The sequence below is a fragment of the Chionomys nivalis genome, chromosome 6, assembly GCF_950005125.1.
Source record: "Chionomys nivalis chromosome 6, mChiNiv1.1, whole genome shotgun sequence".
Classification (NCBI taxonomy): Eukaryota; Metazoa; Chordata; class Mammalia; order Rodentia; family Cricetidae; genus Chionomys; species Chionomys nivalis.
The window spans coordinates 69,519,905-69,544,659 of record NC_080091.1 but is presented as its reverse complement, the minus strand read 5'-3'; the positions used below and the strand labels follow the sequence as shown (position 1 = coordinate 69,544,659).

Below are 24,755 nucleotides of genomic sequence, written 5' to 3'. Positions count from 1 at the left end.
CATCTGAATAGCACGGTTTTCTTTCGCAGGGGTGGTTGAATGTTTCACTATGCGCCCTATGCTAAACAGCCCTAGGATTGCTGCATCAGCTGATGTTTCCGTTCCAGGATTGAATCCTCCATGAGCTCCTAGCACCGTTCCAGTACACATGTAACTTTGGTATGTGGTTTGGCCACATATTTCTCAGCTTGAAGCATTATTAATGAGCCTTACAAATTTTAGTTAAAAAGGAAACCAGTAAGATCAAATTAGGTTTTTCTCTCTTTTTGTAACCGCGTTATTAGTCAACGTGATACGGCTCAATGGAGAATAGACTGATATTCACAGGAGAGAGCTAAGGAAGTAAGTAGGAAAGGGGAGCACAGTGCATCCTGGCTGACTTCTAAATAGCCAGGAGTGATCGTGCTTGACAACCAAAGTTTGGTTACTGCGTGCATAGAACACTTTATGATAACTAATTACTCTAGTTAGCTTTAATTGCCATCTCGATACAGCCTAAAATCACCTGAGAAGGAAGTTTCAATTGAAAGATGGCCCAGATTGGGCTGACCGCTGGGCACTGTCGGTGGGGATTGTCTTGATTATTATTAACTGATGGAGGAGAACCCAGCCCATTATGGGTGTCAGCATTCCTAAGCAGGTGTCCTGGGCTGGATCAGAAAGCTGAGTGTGAGCTGGGAGTCAGGGAGCAACCCCGCAAGCAGCATCCCCCAGGGTTTCTGCCTCCAGCTCCCTACTTGAGTTGCTGCCCTGACTTCCTCTGTCGGTAGAAACAGAAATAGTGTTTCCTCCTCTAAGATGCTTTCGGTGAGAGTCTGATATTACAGTGGGAACTGCAACTATAGCTCTCCATGTTCCTGAGGGTTTTACCTTTAATGTATGGCTGAAAGGAATATAATAATTAATCATACTAAATTATGTTTTAGGATGATAACCCCCCCAAAAAAAAACAATGTGGTGGCGCAAATGAATGTAGACAGATTATATAGATATATACAGCTTTAATAAGGAAATAAACTTACAGGACCACAGGTTCCCACGGTGTACCGGAAAAGTGGAGCAAAAGAAAAGGGCTGCTGGGCTCACGCCCGGCAGATTTATCCGTAAACATTAGCCCGAGGCGAACACGCCCCCAATGGGTGGGGCTATGTCCCTACAAAACAATCCCACCTACACATTTAAAATTGTACTGACAATATAATGTTCTTAACTTTTAAGTTTATAGCATAAGTCTTTTGGCTACCCATGAAAAGTCCTCACAGAATTCTTTAGACTGTGGAGATGCATATACATATAATCATTATCCATATTCTATTCAGAAAGACAATTATTCCCATTAAATGAGCGCAAAACAAAACCTGTATAAGCTAGACCACCTGGGCCTGGAGAGATGGCTCAGTGATTAAGAGCACTGGATGCCCTTCCAGAGGACCCAGGTTTGATTCCCAGCACCCACATGGTAGCTCACGACTGTCTGTAACACCAACTCCAGGGCATCCAATACCCTATTCTGGACTCCACTGACACCAGACACCCATGCAGGCAAAACACTCAAATACGTAAAAACAACTTTTTAAATAGACCACCTATATACGTCTTAGCTTGAATGACAAAACATTCCTATGCTCTCTGTTCTAATGTTCACAGGGCACTGAAAGTTACTGTATAACAAATGAGAACAATAATGAATAACATGTGCAGACATTGCAGCCAGAATAATATCTGAGAAGCACACTGCACTCAGCTCACCGCTAGGTTACACCACAAGGGACCACCCTCTGCTTGTGGTGTGCAGGAAGAAAAGCAGACCTTCGCAGCCCATGCTACGTTAGTAATCCTTCACAGTAGAGTCACCACTGCTTCCAGAAAAGAAAGGCAACCGTGAAAGACGGGCTTGAGTCATTTCAGTCTTGCTGGAAGCTCACAAGTGGAACAAACTGTGCACACGTACAGACATATACACACCTGGGAGAAGAAAACAGCATTGTTCCAATGCTTGTGTATTATAGAGTTGGTCACTGTTGGTACTTAGAAAGCTGAAGCTTCGATACTCCCAGCCCTGGACATAGAGTTCGTGATAAGCACTAGGAAGAATTGAATAGCTGTGTGGTATGGTTGCTCTAAGCCGTTGTAGAAATTGTACAACTCCAAAAGCATGTGCAAAATCAAGAAAGCAAATCCTGGTGAGGAGTGTAGTAACCTTTGAAGAGCTGGAAGGACCATGCTCTGTGGAACCTGAGTGCAGGGAAAAATCCGCCTTGTGCTCATGAATGTGCAGTGATCTCTCCTGTCCTTGTCAAGGAGGTGTCGTCCGTCATCTGGAATTAATAAGTCCAGGCGAACTATCAAGAGGCTATGTGCCACACCCGCTTCTCTTAGTTTCCTTTCCCGGTTCTTTGATAAAACATCCTAACAAAAGCAACCGAAGGGAGGTGTTTATTTCCCTCAGAGTTCTGGTTCCAGTGCATCCAAGGAACTAACGCGGCAGAAGCCTGGGAGTCACATTATGCTTGCTTTGTTGTGCACCCCCGTGTCCCCACCCTGTGTATCAAGAAGCCACTTTTCAAGTAGTTGCCTTAAAAACAGCACCCATGTGAGTGTCCCTCTGAAATGCTGGGGTTCTGCATGCTGCAGAACTCAGGGTCCTCAAATCTGGAATATGTACTTATAGATAATGAGATACTGTGAAGATGAGCCCCAAATCTAAATATGACTTTCATTCATATTTCATAAAAATTTTCTCATTATATTATATATTATTTATGACCAGTTAATTGTTAATTAAATAATTGAATAATTTTTAATATTATTAAATATTACTATATAAATTATTATTATATAAATTATTATAAGGTTTTACATAAGCCTGAAACACGGGGCCAGAAGATAATTTTATATATTTCAATGTGTTTTGACTGTGACTTGTCACGTGAGATCTGATGTTGAATTTCCAACATCACATTGGCACCCAGAAATTTCAGGGTTTGGATTTGAGGGACAAGAATCCTCAGTGGGCTCAGTGGGTAAAGCATTTGCTATGTATACCTGAGATCTGAGTTCAAATCCCCAGCACCCACAGCAACATGTGTGTGAACTCCTAATAGTCTTGGAGTGAGATGGGAGGCAGAGAGCAGGGAATCCCTGGAAGGTCACTGCCAGCTAGCCTGCCATACCGGCAGTGAGCAACAAAAGCAAAAAGAGATTCTGTCTCAAACAAAGTGAAAGGGGAGGACCCAACATTCAGGGTGATCCTCTGACTCACACATACCCCCCCCACACACACACACACACACCTCGCTCAAATCTTTATCGCTGACTTTAGTTTTACTAGCCAGAATACCCCCTGAAGCACGCCCGTCTCTTAGAATGGCCACCAGCTGCCCCAGCACCCTCTGCCACAGCCTGGACATGATGCAGTGCACACACACACTCTTCTGCTTCTGTGAGTTGACTTGGTGCCTTCCGGGTTGTGCTTATTCTGTACTGTAATTACCGAGGTTGTGTATCTCAGTGCACTTGCCATTAATTTAATACTTGCTAGATCACGGAGATAATCTAAAGAAAGCTATGACAGAAAACCAGATATCACCGTGTGGAGCGGAGACAGGAGTCGCTGGCTGTGATCACCGAGAAGGGACAAAAGGTTCGGTGTAGTTCTTTCTGGAGCTCCTGTGGGTCACTGGTTTAGCTCACTATGTGGGTTCAGTTCATTAAAAGGCTCCACAATGTCCTTGCTCCACAGTGTGGTTTTCTAATGTGTGTAGACTGGGAGCCGTTCAAGGGAGCTTGATAAATGTTCTCAATTGCTTTCCTTCATTAATGCCCACTGCCATTTGCTTTCTGTAGCATTTCTGGTGAGCATTCTTTTCTGACATTTACCAAATGTCAACCATAGCCCGTGTTTAAAACCTTGTTGGCCTAAGGCCAGTGGGCTTACCAATTTATATTAGCCTGTTAGGAAAAATTAAATAAAACGTGAAAATGGAATGAAAATTGCTTTGAAGAGAAATGGGGGCAGACGCTGAAATGAGCCATTAGTAGTCTGATATTCATTCTCTGGTTGAGTTCAGAGCTGTGTCATTCTGTACCGTTGCCAGACTCTGAAAGGAAATCCAAAGAGAAAAATTAAAAATAATACCTTGAGATAGCAGCTGTTTACCAGTTTCTCTTCTGGATCAGCCTCTGAGAGCACAGAGGAGGCAACTGGACCACTCTGTCAGTGACTCTGCTCAAGCTGGGCTTCTCCAACCTCCGGCAGGATTCAGAGTTGCCCGTACCTCACTCCTACCTAGCTCACTCCCTTCCTCGGGGCAGTAGAGCCTCCTCAAGGCACAGATTTGTGCGGAGTTCCCACTGCTGGGGATTATTAGCACAATCAAAGAGTGTATGGAAAGACCTATCCGTTCCTTAAATGGCCTTTATTTTTCAAAAGAATAGCAAGTGATTTGCGTGTTATTTCAGCAAGTATTCTTACACATCTGTGGTGGTTACTTTAATAAAGACTTTATCTCTGACTGAGGTGGACTGGTGGATGCTATAATCTAGTATCGGGGAAAATGGAAGTCAAATGAGCCTCGGCTACATAACTAATTCAAGCCCAGCTTGGGCTGACACTGCCTCAGATGTCTCAAGGTGGTGGTGGTGGTGGTGGTGATGGGCGGTGATGGGCAGTGGTGGGCGGTGGTGGTGGTGGTGGTGGTGGTGGTGGTGGTGGTGGTGGTGGTGGTGGTGGTGGTGGTGGTGGTGGTGGTGGTGGTGGTATAGCTCTAAGATATTTCTGTGCACTAGCATTTTATACCTTAGTTGCTTCTTTTTACCCATGTGTGTCTTCTTATCCATGGTGTGTGTCAGCACTTTGCTATGGGGCCCATGCAGGCCTAGAACTTATGACCCTCCTTCCTGCATCAGCCTCTAAGTGCTGGGATTACCAGGGTGCACCACCACACCCAGCTCTAATTGCTATCTTAATAGTTGTCTGGACTGACTCACTGTTTAGTCTTCCTGTCTTTCTATTTCCAGCGCAGTATGGACAATAGATTAGGTTAATTGTGCTGCCGCCAAAGCACTCTGTCTTAGAACGTTTCTATCATTATCTTGGCATTTATTTCTAAAATGGCTTTTTAAGATGCATGGAAAATGCTTCAAATTTAATACCAAATGTGATATTAGTATAAACGCCAGTGCTTTCTGTCCCTGGTCCATGTTTGCAGGCAAGGCTATTGGATTTCTGCGTGCGTGTTCGTCTGTGCCTCTGGAAGGAAATGGAGTGTATAAACTGTGTTCCAGCATCTGAAATTTACTTTTCTTGATACTCACAATGCTGTCTGAGGATGGGATAACAGACCAGCCAGCTCCCCACTATTAATTTCCATAGTTTTGTGTTGTTTTACATTACATATGATTAGCACTCGGAAGTTTCAAACTTTTTCTTTCAAAAGACTGAATAGAACCTATTTAGTAATTTGGTTGTTTGGCTTCATTTGTCTTAGATGTATTTTGCTTTTTAAGAACATGTATACAGGGGAGAATGTGCTTGTGAGAGGCAGGTACCCACAGAGGCCAAAAGGAGGCATCGGATCTCCTAGAGCTGGAGTTACAGGCAATTGTAAGCCCCTTGATATGGGTGCTGGGAACTGAATCCTGATCGCTGCAAGAACAATATATCCTCTTACCCACTGAACTGTCTCTTAGCACCTCAACAGCTTGTTATGCTTTCTCTTTGAATTAAATTTCTGTGTCACTTAAAATGCTTAAGAAAGCATTATGTCTCCTGGATATCACCTACAGATTTGCTTCTAGGACTTTTGTTATCCTTTTTGTTTTGAATTTCCCTTGAAGCGACAGATAGGTTCACAGAACACCAACCATTTGCAACCCTTCCCTCATAGTTCATCAGAAAACCAATCATCTAGATATTTTGCCTCACGTATTGGTCAAAAACAACATCTCCAATTTCTTTTCTCAGGAAACGGGAGTGATCAGTCATCCATTATTGTTTTTGGTTTTTTTTTTTAAGGGTTTCTCCTCTTCAGAAGTCCGAGGTTGTTGAGATGGTTAAGAAACAAGTCAAAGTCATCACACTTGCGATTGGAGATGGCGCCAATGACGTCAGCATGATACAGACGGCCCACGTGGGGGTTGGGATAAGCGGCAATGAAGGTTTGCAGGCAGCTAACTCTTCGGATTACTCCATAGCTCAGGTAAAGCCTCACAGCTACAAAACACACCAACACTGCTTTCCAGCGGCTGGCAGTGAAGAGTAAAATGCTAATGTCTTTCCGCTCCTCTCCTAGTTCAAATATCTGAAGAATTTGCTGATGGTTCATGGTGCCTGGAATTACAACAGAGTCTCCAAGTGCATCCTCTACTGCTTCTACAAGAACATTGTGCTCTACATCATTGAGGTAGTGGCGTGTTAAACTTAGTCCTGCCCCTCCCGTTCGTAATTCTAACTGCTCTCTTTGTGGAGATCTTTCTCGTTGCTTTAATAAGTACTTCATCTTCTCACTTTTTAAGAAAAAAAAGCAATTTTAAGATTTGTTTTTTGTTTTATGTGAAAGGGTGTTTTGCCTGCATGTCTGTCTGTCTGTGCACCATGGGCTTGCAGCACCCACAGAGACCAGGGCAAATCTCCTGGAACTGGAGTTACAGATGGTTGTGAGGCTTTGTGGGGGCCGAAACCCTGGTCCTCCAGAAGACAGTCAGTGTTCTTGACTGCTGTGCCATTTCTTCACGTTTTATAATGTCTATCGTGTTCAAGCATATAAGACAGCAGCCATGAGAATAGTCATCAGTGTTTTGACACTAGCTAAAAGTATTAGGTCACTTTGGTAGGAAGCCGAAGTCGAATTGCTAATGAGTGATGTTTTCCATTTTTAAAACTTTGAAGACTCTAAAGCTTGAGCATGTATGGAATTTCTTCAGCCCACTGCAGATGGGTAATACACACATGTGAAAAACTGTATTTAAAAAGTAACTATCCTGGTAAGGGGGGAGGGGGGGATGAAAGCAAGGAAGGACAAAAATAAAGTCAAGGATAATGGTTAGCTCTGGTTCGGGGAGGCGCATGAGTGCAATCAGGAACTGCACTAGGTTTAGCTGTCAGGCATTCTTGTTGTCTTACTTAGATCAGCAGATCTCAGTCTTCCTAATGCTGCAACCCTTTAATACGGTTCCTCATGTTATGGTGATCCCCCAAGAATAAAAGTAGTTTTATTCCTACTTCATAGCTGTAATTTTGCTACTGTTATGAATTGTAATGTAAACATCTAATACACAAGGTATCTGTTACATGACCTCTATGAAAGGGTTGGTCAACCCCCAAAGGGGATCATGACCCACAGGTTGAGAACCACTATCTTGGCTCTTCTCCATGTCTTGTTAGCCATCTCTTTTAGTTCCCAGGGTTGGCAAACAACAAGGCTTTAGATAAGGAATTGCTCTACAACATTCTATTTCTAGGTTATTTCCATATATCAACTATAGCATCATCTTACAGAGGAAGCCTTAGTCTGGGGAGCTCCCTTGGTAAAGTAGAAGACTTGTCAGCCCGAGAACCTGAGTTCGAATCCCAGAGCCCATATAAGTAGGCAGGCATGGTGCGGCATGCGTCTGTAATCAAGGCACTGGAGAAGCAGGTCCCTGGAGCTAACCAGCCAGCGTAGCCTGCTCAGTGAGCTCCAGGACAATGTTTCCAACAAGCAGTGGGGGGCTCCTGAGAAAGGATACCTGAGGCTGACCTTTGGCCTCCATTCACATGCACACTCATGAGCATCTGCACACATGCAAACACATATGTACACACAGAGAATTAAAACTTGGTTTTACCCTGCAGATATTTTGGTACCAAACTAGGTATCAAATAACGCAGGCCATAACCCCAGCAGCTGGCCGGTGAGGACAGTGGAAGCCACATCTGTAATTTTAATTTTTCTAGGGGCTGCATTAGCAAATGCCACAACAAAAACCCAATTGATTTCAGTACTCTATTTTAAGTCTATTTAAGTCTATTTTAATTATTAAAATTTTTAATTTTAATAATTAAAAATATTACCACCCTCACCGATGTAAAAATTAGGAATATTTTTGCACTTGTGCTTATATTCTACATTCTTTCCTCCGTGCCCAGTGTATGAAATCTTGTACATATTTTGCCTTCAATGTAGTCAGAGACTGCTCGTTTGTTTTCCGGCCACCCAGCCCAAATAAACACACAGAAACTATATTAATTGCAACATTGTCTGGCCTATTAGCTCAGGCTTCTTATTAACAAGCTCTTACATCTTAAATCAACCCATTTCCAGTAATCTGTGTATTGCATGAGACTGTAAGGTTCTGGCAGCTGAAGAGTCTTTCTCTTTCAGTAGCTACAATGACATCTCCTTGACTCTGCCTACTCTCTTTCTCTATCTCTGTTCTGATTTCCTGCCTGGCTTTACTCTACTAAGCCATTGGCCAAAACAAGTTTATTCATTAGCCAATAAAAGCAATACATATACGGAAGGACTTCCCACATCACTCCAGTGCATCTTAATTTGGACTGAATGCATGCCAAGTGCTCTAACATGTATGTGGCCTGCAGAGCAGAGCAGGCAGCACAGTATTGGTGGATAAATGAACAAGAAAGGGTTACTCAGTTGTGATTTTTTATTTTTTGGCATTTATTATTTTGTGGGTATGGATGTAGACTCATACAAACTTCAGAAGACAGAAAATCAGAGGACAACTTGTAGAAATGTTTTCTTTTTTATTTTATTTAGTTATTTTTTTTTTGGTTTTTTAAGACAGGGTTATTCTGTGTAGCTTTGGCTGTTCTAGAACTCACTCTGTAGACCAGGCTGGCCCTGAACTCATAGAGATCCACCCACCTCTACCTACCAAAGGCTGAGATTAAAGGCATGTGCCATCACCCAGCTTGGGAATCTATTCTATCCAGGTTTATTACATGGGTTCTGGGGATGGAACTTTGGTGTAGGAAGTTCTTCTGTATATGTGTTGCTTTTATTGATTAATGAATAAAGAATCTTCCTTGGTCTATGATAGGGAAGAGTAGATCTAGACAGGGAGAACTAAATTGAATGCTGGGAGAAAGAAGGTGGAATCAGGAGAAGCCATGTAGCCCACCGCAGGGAGACAGATATATCGGAACCTTGTAGGTAGGCCACGACCTCATGGTGATGGACAGATTAATGGATATGGGTTAGTTTAGGATATAAGAGCAAGCTAAAAAATATGCTTAAGCTATTAGCCAAACAGTATTGCAAATAATATTGTTTCTGAGTGATTATTTTGTAATCTGGGCAGCTGGGAACAAACAAGCAGCTTCCTACTACAGAACTTAGATCTTCAGTCTTGGCAGCAAGCGTCTTTGCCTCCTGAGCCATCTCAAAGGCTCTTTGTCAGTTCCTTGCATAGCTCTTGGGAACTGGAACAGATGGGCAGGGGGAGAGGGGCAGTGACAAGGTAATGAAGAAAAACATAGAAAGCAGGGGCTGAGTGGTCTGGGCTCTCTGCTGGAGAAACCACATCACCCAGAAACTAAGTGTTCTTATTTAGAAAGAGCTGAACATAGAGGCAGGGTATTGCATACTCCTAAAGAAGGAGGCAGGGATATTATGTATAGATACACAAGGAAGTGGGGTTTATGGTATACAGCTGGATTAGGGGGCAGGTCCAGCTACTCTGTAGGGCAGTCTCTGTAAGCCAACAGTCTTCAAGCTGTAAATATCCGGGGAGAAAGCTGTGGTGGACGTTTTCTGCCTACACTCACAGCACTCACACTTGGTGGCCCGTCCCTCTGAGCCTCACGCCAGGGGGAAAGCTTTGCCGTTTCCTCCATAGCTCTGGGCCTGTGGAGTTGTCTCGTGGCTATGCCCATGTGACCAACCCACATTCACTCAGTACTTCACTCCCTCAGGGCTTCCTCCGCTCCCCACGGTTTCTTACAGGTTTTTTATTTGTTTATTTTTTTAATATATGGCCCCTAGGTCATCAGAAACTACATCATAATAATGAACCTCCAGGTAGTCTGAGTTCCACATTCCTCTGGCCAGCTCTGAGGAATGTGGATAATTTGTTCAGAAAGCCATCTTCCACTCTTCCGAGGACCTGCCCACATCCTCACAGATGGCTCTCTGTGCCACCTTTCCCTCTATCCCGTGGACATTTCAAATTCATCTGTTGGAAGGACATGGCCCACCCCCTTCTTTATGGAAATAAGATCCATTTTCACTCCGCATCTGCTGTGTTAGTTGGAACTGCTTGCTAGGTAGTTGGCTCAGTCACCTCTGTCAGAATTCTTGTTATGCGTTAGATTGGGATGTGGATCCCTAATTTTGAGGTATCCAGATTATGTCATCTCTTCACCCCTTCACATCTCTAGTTAGGTTACCATGCTCTTTGCTAAAGTAGCAAATTCATGGAAACATAGCATCATTGATTACCACTAGATTTGATCTGGAAAACCTGTGTTTAATACAGACTTTCAAAGTAATTTATAAGTTTTGTTGTTGGGTATTTGTTTCTTTGTTTGTTTTTTAATCTTTGAAGTCAGGAGTTTGGTGCTCACCAGTTATCCTAGTACTTGAGGATAGCCTGGGCTACCAAGTTAGACTGTCTCAAAAAATGAACAGCAATGGCAGCAACAAAATGTTTGTTTTCTATATAAATTTGCGGTCCTTCCCTAAAAGAATTATTTTTATATCCGTCCCCTCTGTATATCTAACTTTCCTAATTGTGTTCTCACTTAAATCAATGAGAGTGTGATATACTTTATTTATATAGATTGCTTTTGTTTTAAGAATCTTAAGCCAAGAATGTAAGATCTGTCAACACAGAGCTGTGTACAAAGTATAATTTTTAATGAAATAGGTTTGTATTTTAAGTATAGACTAGTTAGCAATCAATTGGTTTTTTTTTTCCTTGAATCTAGACCGACAGCAACAATGAAGTGTGAAAACATAGATTCTAATGGGGAAACTTAAACTTTGTTTAATTCAAGTGAAAATGAAGTCTTTACACCTAGTTTCGAACCCAGAATTATGTGACTTGTGGTTACCCAGCCCTGAATTTGACTTGGCTTTGAACATAAAGCCCCTTCATGAGCTATTTAACGCTGATCGCATTCCTAAGGGGTTTAAAGGAAGCGAGATAGAAACTCCACTGGAGTTTTTATTTTTCTGGTAGCACTTTTTTGGAAATGTATTTTGAATATAATTCAACTGTCCTGGACATGGGTTGAACTTTTAAACCATTCCCTCCATACCCAGCTTCTGCCAGCTAAAACAAGTTCTGCAGATGTTAATGGCTCATGTCAATACTGAGCATGAATAGGCAGAAAACACGTCTCTGAATGTCTCCAGCCAGGACAACCGCCAGTCTGGGATCTCTCCTTTCTGTTTGTGTGCTGATCGGGCGTGGGAGCAGGGACCCCACTGACTCTTTGCAAGCTGCTGCTTAAGATTCAGAAGTGCTCCATCAGGAAGATGTCTGTGAGGCTTTAGCTGACACGCCTCTGCGGGAAGGGCGGGGGGGGGGGGGCTTGCAAAAGAATGCATAAGGAACGATCATAGATTATCAGCAAGAACTGCTTTCTTGCCACTGGCCTGCCAGGGCTATCACTAGCGAACTCCTCTGTTGCTGGGAATTGCAACCACACACGGGTTCAGCAGGTGGCGATAGACAGCTTGCTCGGGTCGCTGCCTGGCAGTGGCTGTAGGTGTTCACTTAAATCACTGGCTCCTTTCTTTCTCTTCCAAATCCTCTGATCCCTTCCTAACAAAGAGGAGCTTTTCTTTAAGATACTTGGTGGCATCTAGGTTTTCTTAGAGCCCTCAAAAACAATGTAGTGTTTCTCCTTCCTAGAAAGTCATTAAACTCAATAAGGTGGTACTTTCCCAGTAAGCTATGCTGGGAAGTAAATTCCCTGGGAATTTAAATAATCTGGGTGCTACCCTGGAAGGTCTGATGCTTTCTTTCTACACCCAGGGCTTTAGTTGGGTGAAAGGAGGGACTCTATATGCTTCTGGTAATTCAGGTTCTGTCTTAGGGGTGTGTTATGACTTGAACTGCAAATCTCAGACTAAAGTGATCACGGTAGACTACTCTTCTGTCAAAGATATTCTCTTTCTCCTTAAAAGAAAAGCAGAGAGCAAACTTTTGAATACCAACTGTTTACATAAAGATGTCTCCTGTATTGAAAGACTCTGCCCTTATGCAGGCATTTGAGTCTGTTCTCTTTTAAAAAGAAAAACAGCACGGAGACTAAGCTGTGGAAGTACAAAGGATAAATTTCTAAGCACATGGCACATACCTTCCGTCCAGAAAGCACAGTGATAAAAATGTGTTAACTCCCACTTAAATGTTTTCGATTATAACACAGCCTGCTTATATATTTTAAAATATACTTTGAATGCAAACGTGCTGGTTTATTTGTGAGCTATTTTGTGTTTGAAACCTTGTCTGTTCATTGGTTTGAAGGGGGGTCTTAAACTCTAATCTTGTACTCTAAATTACTGGCCATATACACTTTATTAACATGAGCTTACACAGTATCAACTTTAACACAGTATCATGATTTAACAATGCATTTAAAATTAGTCATTCCCTGTGCGCTGGATTGGAGGCATTCACGCTAAACACTTGCTCAGCCATTCCCTTCCACTATAAACACGGAGAAGGCCAGTACAGAAACTAACTTTTCATGGGGTGGGGGCAGGGGGCGTCCTGGGTTCATACTGATGAATGTCGAATTTGTAGCAGTTCATGCTTCCACAATGAGGTTAAAGGAAACATGAAGTGTAGCAAGGTTTCTGTGACTCCAAATGCTCTCTGGAGCCGCATGCCAAGCCGTTCTTCCCGATTGTCTGCTATTCCTGTGCCCTGTGCCTGTATTAGCTTCCTGCTGGGCCAGGCGTCTTCCTTTTCCAAGTCCGCTTGATTTTTAATTATATTTAGATTGGCTTTTTTAAAATGCATTCTTTTTTCAAGGTATTGCCAGTAATCACTTTAGTTTTGTATTTGCTTTAAATATGCTGAATAAAAATCATTATTACTCCTAAATTTTGTTTCCCAAGTTAGGGTTTCTCTTTCAAAGAAACTGACAAACATGTTCTAGTAAAGACCTGACTTTATTCTGGCATTGAAGTTGAAGTCACTGCACCTCCAGGAGATCCCGTGCCTCTGGTCCCTTCCGGTACCTGCAGTTATATGCACATACCCACACGCAGACTCATACACCTACACAGAATGAAAAATTAAAATTTTAAGTTTAAAAGATTTCAGTATGTAAATTCAAATTTAACATTCTGATGGCAAGAGTTATCAAGAACCTCAGAAAAAGAAAACAAAAAGGAACATATTTAAACCTTTAGTTTTACTTGAAATGTTTATCCCAAGGGAGGAGGAAGATATGTAAGGTTTTAGTTAGGAATCATTTCTGATAGCAAAAGCTGTTAAACCCGCCAAATCTCCACACTGCAAGTTCTGAATCCATTAACAGTGCGTTAAGGGGTTGTGAAAACTCCAGCGCTCTTTGTGATGTTAAGGGGAAGAAGTAAGCTGTGACACTATACAGTTGGTCTCAAGTAAAATAAACCGTGACATTATTTATATAAACTACACACATGACACAGGAGAAAATGATAATTCTATTACTATAGGAAATTACTTCCTAAGTAAAAAAGCATAACATCTGTAATAAAAAATAATCTTTAACCAAATCCTTCTAGGAGTCTGAAAGGGGAATTAAAGCTATGAAAATTTAATGACATAAATATATTCACATAAAGAAGCAGTAGCCATTTTTTAAATCTGCAATTGCTTGCCCATATAGATATTTAGATTTGGCAAATATTGCAAATTCTGTCTCAAATGGCAACTTTATAATAAAAGTGCCCCTTTAAGTCAAAAGTAAAGACAGGAAATGTCATTGTCCGGAGACCTGCAGACAGTCCACTGGTGCTACCTTTTAGGGTTCCATGTGTTGAAATTCTGTCCTAATTCTGGGACTTGGGACTTGTTTTCTTCCTAGATCTGGTTTGCCTTTGTCAATGGCTTTTCTGGACAGATCCTCTTTGAGAGATGGTGCATAGGACTTTATAATGTGGTAAGTTGAGCCCATTTGATAATCCCTGTTTTGTTTACGGCTGAAGCTAAGTGTAACCGCTGTCATCTGCCGTGCAGTGTAACAAGCAGTTTGTGCTTTCAGATGTTTACAGCCATGCCTCCCTTAACCCTGGGGATATTCGAGAGGTCGTGCAGAAAGGAGAACATGCTGAAATACCCTGAGCTGTACAAAACATCTCAGAACGCTCTGGACTTCAACACCAAGGTAGGAACTGCTCTCCACTCGAGTCTTCAGAGTTGGTTCTCTGTGGCTGAAGCTTGGGCCATCTGGCCTGCCTCGGCCAAGAGCTCCAGAGTAGCGAGTGTGGAAGTCATTTGAAGGTTCCGAGTATGGGGGGGGCTAAGGAGTTTTATTGGTTGGATTGGATTGCTTGGGGGTTTTGTTGTTTTTTATTTGTTAGAATTTTCTTTTTCTTTCTTTTTCTTTTGGAAGGTTACAAAATTAAAATGAACCCACTCTTCTTGGGGCAGCAGTGAGTAGATGCAACCTGCCAGGTCATGTCCCTGTTCTTTCAGACAGTGTTGGAAATGGTCACTTCTTACCAGCTAGTCACCCAGGCCTAACACAACCTGACTTTACTTGTATATTGGGGTGAGGAGCGTTATCTCATTCTTTCCCAATCTCCCATCAAAGAAAATAACGTTCACATTAGAATCTTAGACTGGTTGAGTCGGACATTAATTAAAACTATAGTCTCTGGGAAGTAACTTCCTGTTTGCTAGGTAGCACCAAGGCTTAAAATTAAAAATGCAAGATGAAGCATCCAGCATTTTGTCTAAAACTGTAGTTTGCCTGGGTTGTTGTTTTTTTGTTTTTATCTAGAAAGTCGTTATTCTATTTTCTTCATTAGCCTAAAAAGCAACAGGTTTCCTTCTGTGTGATGATTTTAGCCTCTCTGTCCCTTCTCCCACCCTGCTGTGTCTTCCCACCTCCAATCTTCCCCTGTACTCTCAGATCTCATCGTTCTATTACCCCGCCCATCACCCTTCCTTGAGCCTCTTCCTCCTTTCCTGGCCTCTGCTGGGTTCCTCACCTCAGTCTGTACATATTCTCACCTGAACATGCATGCATCAAATTGAGGTCACAAGGGCAGAGGCGAGGAGACCGGGAGATGAGTGGGATTGGGATGCATGATATGAAATGCACAAAGAATCAATAGTTTAAACGAAATAACTAAATATAATGAAGGAAGGAAGGAAGGAAGGAAGGAAGGAAGGAAGGAAGGAAGGAAGGAAGGAAGGAAGGAAGGAAGGGGAAAGAGAGAGAGAAAGAAAGAAAGAAAGAAAGAAAGAAAGAAAGAAAGAAAGAAAGAACAGAGAGAGATTAAGAGCCACATACGAGAGAGAAAGACAGGGTTTGTTCTCCTGCATCTGGGCCACCCCGCTTAATATACTATTTCCTAGTTCCATCCATTTCCATTCAAGGTTCACGGACTTATTTTCCTTACGGCTGAATGAACGCTGCCTCATGAACGCCCCCATCATTTTCATTGTCCACTCATCTGCTGGTGGGTGTTTGCGCTGACTGCCTTGCTTGGTTCATACTCACCTGTGCCACTGTCCTCTCCTGTGACCTGTGATAGTCAGTCAGTCCTTCCAGCAGCAAAGAATCGCATATCTGCAGAGTTTACTTTGCTGTGAGTGTATCTTCCAGCCTGTTTCCACACTAGGATTACGTAATGATTCAGGTTTCTGTCTAGTGTAACTGAGAGAGTAAATTTAAAATGGCAACCACCAAGGTATATGCCATTTTGAAACTCTAATAGCCTTTGATTAGGAATAAAACTAATGAACAAATGTAATGCCTCTTTACTGACTCATTTCCACTTAGTTTAGTGCATGTTTAATAGTAAATTTGTGGCAGTTAGAGATAATTGCAATCCTATGTTTTGAATTTACAGGCGTTTAGCATAGGAACTTTTAATATGCATTAATTCATATTAGTGCTGTTTAGTCGCAGTGTACCAAGAACAACGTGAAACAGGTGTCTCGGTGCCTTTGTACCACACACCGTAAATGATAGTGTTGAGTCTATAACAGGAAGCTATTTTTCTCCTGAGACTCAGTCTTCATGAACACACTACATGGATGTCCAGCAGCACACGTGCATATACCTGGTAGCTTCAGGTTAAATAATTGAAATTGCTCAATTAAAACATCAAACATCCTGACATTTGCCTAATTTGTACTCTGGTTTTGAAATGTATTTTTAGTGGTGTATTCTTCAGCTGTCTCTATTCATAGTATACAGTGTCTAAGTTAATGTTTTAGTGTTTTATTTTTTAGGGTATTTATTGATTGTGAACAATTTGTATCAAATTCTCCTCCACATTGCCACCATGGTTTTATTATCAATGGTGAACATTTTCAGATGATGAAAAGCTTTTACGGCCAAGGCAGGTGCAGTGGTCATGAGCTCTTGTTTTCCTGTAAAAGTGACCTGAGAGCCAGGTGCAGACTGGTACATTGACAATACTTCTCACTAGCCTAGTGGGTTTTATCAAGCTTAGGTACAGGTCCTTGTCTCCACAGTTTGGGTTCTGTGATGCTATCTCAGAAGGTAGCGTTCAGCCACAAACGTGACCGCGTCCCTCTTGAGTGAAAGCCCGCATTGATCCGCCCAGGATTACCCAATAATACCTGAAAAGCTACATCTGTCCTCGTATGCCCTCCTATGTGACAATTATGGGCACAGTTTTGTGGTCAGGAAAAGGGCCTTAACAGGTAGTCTGCTGTATTGACATAAGAGTAACTTTTTCCTTCTCTGTTTCATTGTTGAAAAGTACTTTATCTGTAGAGCTGGTCATTTAGAAAGACTCCATCCAGATCAACTCAGTTAGGCTGCATACGCCCCATATCTCTTTGGTAGGTATTTAGCTTATACATTCAGCTTGCCATCTATTTTTCTAGGGCTTATAGATTTTTGGCAAATGATTTCAGCAAAACCGTTTGATTGCATTCCATCTAAATGCTCTAAAATTCAGGAACAAATGGTTACAAAATGCATAGTTGTCTACACAGCGGTTGCCGAGGGTCCCGAGTGTGGAAGCATTGTTCCCTTGAATGATGAGGCTTACGTTTGTTATGGTAAAAGGGGTCGGAGGTCCTGAGGTCATGACAGGGGTTAAAGGATTAGCATGTGACAATAAGTATCAGTCGGGGAAAATGGAAAAGTAGAACTAATTTTTCTTGCACCCACCTGTGCTTTCTGTCAAATAAAAACTTGTGGTAATGACATAGTGAGCAGAGGCAACAAAGGTTAATGAGTAACACAAGTTCAGATGTGTAAAGTGCTGGAGCGTAAATCGGATCATACAATCCAGTGTGGCTGGGTGAACTAACAAAGGAGGTTGAGATCAGAGTGGAAAAGTTTGGGAGGCGGGCCACTTAATTTCTGTTGTTTGAACAGCTTAAAGCTATTAATACGTGCCGATTGCATTTAGCATTAAGCTTTGTTTGCATGAAGCCATCTTAAACGGTGAAACTCCAGCTGTCGGGGGCTCATAAAGATTCGAAGCAGTATCCCATAGCTTAATCTTTCACGTTCCGTTACCAGTCCCGACGATGCCGGCTCTCCCGTTCATAATACACAGGACATAAAAAGTAATGGCTGTTAAGTGGCTGTGGTGACTGAAACTTGGTACTGACAGATGTTAAACAATGGTAAAAAGCCTTTGATAAGTTCAGACGTAGTCACAGTACTTTATTTTAATGAATATATAATCTAAATGTTAGACTTCGTCTTTGTTTCCACACTCTATGCGTGTGCATGTCTATTGCCAGAGAGAGAGAACAGCGTTATGTATTCGTACCACTGAAACATTTACACAGTAGTGGGACAGGAAGAGGGGGTGCATTTCCCAGTCATAGTCTTTTAAAGGTCGGTTCTTCGAGAATTGTGAAAAGAATCCCAGTGTGAGAAATTCTGGGACCTGCATTTGTTATGAGATTCCCCCCACCCCCTTTGGCTGGCAGAAATTTAAACTTTTGATAGTGATTTTTTTTTTAACATAGGAAAAAAATTCCAAGTGAAGCTGAAAAAACATCTTGAGAAACATAAAAATAAATAAATGGCCCGTGAGCGTCTAAGGCAAAGAGTGTCTGTCAGTTCTGTGAATTCACGGCGGTGGCCTCGGCAGAAACACAGTTTGTGCATCTAGCTCGTAGATAAAAAGGAAGGTCAGAGGTCACAGCACGGGTTTATCGCAAATGGTTCTCATGGATTCTTGTTTTCCCTCAGGTTTTCTGGGTTCATTGTTTGAATGGCCTCTTCCACTCAGTTATTCTGTTTTGGTTCCCACTAAAAGCCCTCCAGTATGGTAAGTAGAAAGGATATGAATGCAAAGAGGTGGTGGTGTCTCAACATTCTAGGAGAGCAACTCATTGTCAATACATGCTCAGCGTTATGGCAGGCTTTCCTTTTGTGGTTTTTTTCCTTAATCGAAAATACTGTGTCTCCAAAAGTTGTGCGCACAATAGAGACGTTTATTATTCCTTTAGGTCACGTGATTAAATGTGCAAAGCCCTTCTTTCCTTCTCATGCTTCCCAAACTTAAAAACGTTGTCTCTTTCCCCCTTTGCGAGTGTCTGCCGCGACAGTGATGAGTGCCCGTGCCTGATGTCATCTTTTATTTTTCCATGAGGCTCACATTGGAACACTTTCCACTGAGCCTCACCACTTGTGACCGCGTTTTCAGGTGATCTTGAGCTGACAGTTTTCGTGTATTTTCCTCTCCGTCCTGGAGTGTGCACTTTTGTCTCGGCTAGTCTCAAGGGAGCGATTTTATCCCATCAGTTATGAAAGAGAGGATCACGGTGTACTTCCTACGGATATAAAAATGATGAAGTGGGTGCCTTAGGGAGGAAGGATGTCTGTCATGCCTAGCCTGCTGCTTTGAGTCCCTGAGGCAGACCCCTTCCTGGGATGCTAAGGAAGCTGCTGGCTCCTCGATTCTGTTCTCCAACAGCAGCAAGAATGAAAAACATTGGCTCATTCTCCACGCAGGCAGCTGTCAGTCCTTCCTGAGTATAGGCATTTCCACCACCTATGAACTCATGGCTGTTCGCATAACTCCATACCGCCTATTCCTACCCTCATACAGTTCCTTTAACATGGGTTTCCAGGATGACCTTGAGAAGACATTAAACCAAGTGCTTCAAGGATTAACACACTTGCAACAAAGTCCTCCACCTCCGGAGTCTTGTGTGTTCTTCCCCAGAGAGGCTCTCCCAGATCACCCTTGTCCCCCTGCTGCGGCCCCCCCTTACGTCTGCACACTGCTTGCCTCACCTGGCTTGATGTTTTGGCCTCTCTGCCTCATCTTCCTCCTCTAAGCCTCAGCAGGCTGAGGAGTGGGTCGGTTTGCTGATACTTGCTATGCTCGGAACAGTGCCTTGCTTCTTGTGGGTACTCAGTCAGCTGTGGCTGGATACCGAGGCTCACAGGGGGAATGCATTAAATGTTACAGAGAAAGTGGTGGACTCCTGCCTGAGCCGAGATTGTAATCTCCTTTGTCAATGACTCAGGAAATTGTTAACAGTAAACACTGCTCAATTTCAAGATCATGGGAAATAGTTTGTTTTTTTATTGAGGTGTAATTAAGTTACTGCCACATTTACCTTCATAATGCACCGTTCGGTGGTTTTTTAGTATTGAACTGTGTAAAGGTCACCCACATATAATGCCAGTGCCATCATATTTTAACACCCCGGCAAAGAAATCCTGTGCCTGTCAGCAGTCACTCCCTAATTTCCCGTAGCCTCCTCATAGCCCTTGCAAACCACTCATTTCTATCTCTGTGAACTTGCCTATTGTGAGCATGCCGTGTAAGTGGAGTTCTGTACATGCGCTAGGCTTTTTCACATTGTGGTATCCATCAGTGATCCCCTTTCTGGTTAAATAATATTCCACTGTATAGCCGTACCATTATTTAGTTACCCACTAATCACTTGGTGTACATTATGTTGTTTCTGCTTTTTGAAGCAATCAGATACTGAAGTCCAGGGTACAATTCAGGACATCCTGGCCTTAGTCAAATTCACCAAGGAAAGTTAGTTTCAAAATGTAAAATCAACATGAGAATTAAAAGCAAGATACCGCCAAACCATGAAACTACCATTTCGACATCCTAAACTAGAAAAGGGAAATTTAATATCAAAAATAAGCCAAACCAAACACCATACAATATACTTTAAACATGCCAGATCTCTTGCTGTGTTTTCCTGGGAAACAGTCCACATCAGCCGACTTCAACCCAACCGTCCCAGGCAGCTGCTGCCTGGGGAAACCAAATCCAGAAAAGTCTTGAGGACCCTTGGCTTTTTCTTCAAAGAATGAGTTATAGGTAGCACAGGCTTCAGTTCCCAGTTTGGTGTTGAGAGCTTTGTAATTGTTTTTAAGTGAGTGCTAGGAGATTGGGAGGCTTGTTTTGCTTTGGAAGGAAGGAAAAACTGGAGCCCGTAGAAGCGTGCAACATGAAACATAATAATCATTTTTAGTGGAACAGTTCCAAGAGTTGTCTATAGATGTCTTATAAAACTCGAGAGCTTTTGGAAGTCTGTGGGGTCAGAATTTGAGTCTTTATCAATTTTAGTAATAGTCAGTTTTTTGTCTTTTTCAGTTGTTCTACAAACTCAGTGTGGGATAAGTCACATGGTGCTTTGTTGAATACAGTGGCAGTGAACTTGTGCTTGTCTCTGCATTCTCCACTGCCCTATATACCCAGTAGCACTTAAGGTTGCCCGTGAAGAAGCTGTCGGCCAGTGCTCTGATTAACCCTTGAACTCTGGTCTGTCTCGGTAGAGTTCTGAGAGAAAGCACACGGCTCAGTGTCTCACAGTGGGGGAAAGGATGTACTCTTCATGAGTCAAGACACTGGCTGCCACAGGATGAAAGTCTCACGTGGCACCACGTGACCAGTGGATTTTAATGTAACCAGGTACACAGAGTTCACTAGTGGAGTATCAGATCCCATGCTGGCAACTAGCCTTTAAAAAACAAAAACAAAAATCAGACCGCTACCTCTGGGGTGGGAATGCTTGTTGAGTTTTGATGTAATATAAAAGAATTACTGGGAAAGATTACCAAAAGAAACATAGACACACCCATCATAACTCCGTGTATATCTCTACAAATCCGTATTTCTCTGAAATATTGTAACCAAAGCAACATGGGAGAGCCCAGCTGTAGTCTGTTAAATTCTGGACATCAAGGAGATTAATGTAAAATAATGCCAATTTTCTCACTCATTTTTGTTTAGGAAAATAGTTATTTTTCATAAAATGTGTTTATATGACTTAGTACTGGGTTTATTACTGTTATTTTTAGATAAAAAATACAGATTTTTTTTTTAATGTTCTGTTTTAATTTCTAATTTGGTAAGTACTGATAGCTATAAAGCATGTATGCAGAAGCCCCTGGGGATGCGCAATCATTTCTGAGTGAGTCCAAAGACCAGGAACAACAGCCAGAGGTTTCCCAGAGCCATCCAAGTGTCCCTGCCTCAGCCCAGACAGCATATGTAACTTGAGTGAACCTGAAAACCACCCTAGCGGGGAGCCTCATGCCAAGTTCCCTGGGACTGAGTATCAATCTTTTCTACCAGTAATGGCATCTCCTGGTTAGTTGCTATTCCTTCATCTACAGTTATTTTTGTTACTTATTCCTAGAATAACAAAAGACTTTAAATGTGCCCAGAAGTCCAGCCAGACCGTCAAAGCATCGTGTGCCTGAGATCGGCTTGGTGTATGGTTTTTCACAGCTCCCTCTTGGTCTCATGTTAGTAGCTTCACTGAGAAGGAGCCAGTGACTGTCCTGATGCTGTCAGCCTTCTGGAAATCTCATCCTATCAATACCAGAACTTTAGGCTTTCCAAATGACTAAGAGCTCAACATTTTTGCGTATTTGTTTATTTTCATCTTGTGGAGGCTAAGAATTGGTTAGCAAATCAGATTTCCCATTTGGTGTTTAATAATTTGTGGCCCATCTGCAGCAACTCTATGAGGAAGAGCAGCATGGTCTCAAAGATACACTTCATTTCTGGCCCCACCATACACCTCTAGGTTCTTCTCATGTTCAGAATGACTAAGTTGCTGTCTTGGTTTTGAACCTTCTTTCATTTTCTTCCCTAACAAGCCTCCCTTCTTTCCTTGCAGGCACAGTATTCGGAAATGGGAAAACCTCAGATTACTTGCTTCTGGGAAACTTTGTTTACACTGTGAGTTCAGCCCCCTTGCATGCTTCTGTCTAAAGCCACTGCCTTTTGTCTCTGCCCCTTTCCTTTCAGACTTAAACGTGTGCAGGGTGGGGTTAAAGGTCATTTAGGGTTTATTTGGAATATTAAGAGCTTTCTACATACGGTTTTCTTGGGTTTGTTTTGTGTATTGGGCTCTTTTTGTTGTTTGTTTTGTTCTGAGATAGGACCTCACTGTGTAGCCCAGGCTGGCCTTTAACTCAAAGTACTCTTACCTCAACCTCTTACCTCAACCTCGACCTCACTGTGTAGCCCAGGCTGGCCCTCTTAGCTCAGCCTCCCAAGTGCCAGAATGGCCACGTGGCACAGGCACACCACACCTGCTCTTTTTAAGAATGATTTGGAGTCACTGACTTTAAAAGATTTCTGTTACTTTGATTTTCAGTATTTCCTCTTTACTCTCACTTTCCCATTAATTCTGTTTCCCGTTAATTCATTTTTAACTTTCTCCTCTAATTTATCTTACTGTCATCACTAATGTATGTGTGTATGTGTGTGTGTGTGGCTTACTGAATGCTTACAACATCATCAAAGTATTCTTGGGAGTGTAACCAGTGAGTTCTCTAAAGGCTCGTGCTAACTAACAGTAGAGTGATTTGGGATGGAAGAAGTGGCTCAATGGTTAAGAGCATTAGCTGCTTCTGAGGACCTGGGTTCAGTTCCCAGCACCCATATGGTGCCTCACAGTCTTCTGTAACTCCAGTTCCAGAGAGGGTTTTCACACTTTCTTCTGGCCTTGGCAGACACCAGGCGCACAAGTGGTACACACACACACATATACATGCAAGGAAATATCCAAACACATAATATTTTTAATGAGAGAGACTCGCAAGCTTAGGTAACATTTACCACACAGCTGCCAGAGACCCACCAAGCTTTTCCCACTGCCTCTAAGGTGCCAGAAAGCACTCAGACCATTCTTCTGCTAAAACTCAAGAGGTCTACAGACTGCTGGCGCCCATGGCCAGACAGCCGAATCCGGAGCACAGTCATTCCAGCCTGAATTGTATATTCCACGACGGCATTCTGTCTATTCCCTATATGCCTCACTCCCCACCTGCTCATCACTCAATCCTCTTCAGCCTCTGTGCAGAGAAAGCGGGCCAACCAGCCATTGGTGTGGCTGACTCTTTAATAATTGTCTTCAAATGTCATTTTGAGCCTGAGAGAATAGCTCAGAGGAGAACGCATTTCAGTCCCCAACACTGAAAACTAAAATACACCAATCTCAAGTGCTGAAATAACTGAATGATAAGAAATTAGATTCATTTGCTGTACTAACTTGTTTGAACTCTCAACTTCACACAATCTAGAAGAGAATCTTAATGAGGAATTTTTTAGATCCACTTGTCCTATGGGCATATCTATCTGTGGGGATTGTTAATTGAATTGAGAAGCCCCTCTATTGAATGTGAGTAGCACCATTTCATGGTTTTGGTTTTGCATTATATAAAAACAGAGAATTCTAGCTGAGTATTAAGCAAGCATGCACAGAGACATGCACTGATTCTACCTCTCCACTACACTGTGCCATGATAGAGAATTCTAGCTGAGTATGAAGCAAGCGTGCACGGAGACATGCATTGGTTCTATCTCTCCTCTTAACTGTGGATATGATGTGTGAGGGTCTTGCCTTGATTTCCCTGTAATAATGATGGGAACCTGGAATTGTAGGCCAGGCCAAATCGAATGTTTCTGTATTGCCCAAAGGGGGATGTTCTATCACAGCAACAGAAGTCATACTCAGTCAGAGGGCTTCAGGTTTGGGAAAACCTTGGGATTTCTTTCCATGGGTGTCTTCCCATTGAAGAAGTAAAAGAAAAACAATGGTTGAGAGGATTGTTCTCTTATAACATGAATGCCAAAACAGAACTGTGTAAACACTTAACTAGGTAGCTGAAAATAAGCCACGATTTATATTTTGGCTGTCTCTTGGGGACACACCATGAAGTCTCGGGTCTCAGAAGAGTGCTTTGCTTTCATTTTGTCCCTTACTGGAAATTTTATGTAACTTATGCTAATATTTACTAATATGGGTTTAGTGTCTGCAGATATTAATCATAATTTACCAACAGATATCCTGATGAGAAAGCCCAACTGTACCCCTATACCTTAACTTTTCAACCCTGCCCAAAAATGTCTAAACATGCACTGTCCCCAAAACCTGAAAGAAGGATTGGGCCCTATGGGCATTGGCAGTCGCCAGTACCAGGCAAGAAATACATTTTCAGTGCTATGAGTTAATCCTAATGCCCAGAGTTTCCTTGATTCATGATGTTTCAAGTTTTTTACATGAAATCATAAATGGATCATAATAATGTGAGCAGTGGTCTGAGTAGTCTGTATTCAGTGTTTTAGTTAAAAACCACCTTGTGAGGA

General features: G+C 42.3%; 1 protein-coding gene across 3 annotated transcripts in view; it reads left to right on the top strand.

Moving 5' to 3' along the window:
- The window catches only part of Atp8a1 (ATPase phospholipid transporting 8A1), a 208,311-nt gene that overhangs the window by 153,142 nt on the left and 30,414 nt on the right, over nucleotides 1-24,755 (top strand). For all 3 annotated transcript variants that reach the window (XM_057771254.1, XM_057771256.1, XM_057771255.1), the window contains 6 exons: nucleotides 6,017-6,200; nucleotides 6,294-6,404; nucleotides 14,030-14,104; nucleotides 14,207-14,329; nucleotides 18,365-18,443; nucleotides 22,279-22,340. In XM_057771254.1, coding sequence (XP_057627237.1) covers nucleotides 6,017-6,200; nucleotides 6,294-6,404; nucleotides 14,030-14,104; nucleotides 14,207-14,329; nucleotides 18,365-18,443; nucleotides 22,279-22,340 — 634 coding nt within the window. The remainder of the gene's footprint in view (nucleotides 1-6,016; nucleotides 6,201-6,293; nucleotides 6,405-14,029; nucleotides 14,105-14,206; nucleotides 14,330-18,364; nucleotides 18,444-22,278; nucleotides 22,341-24,755) is intronic.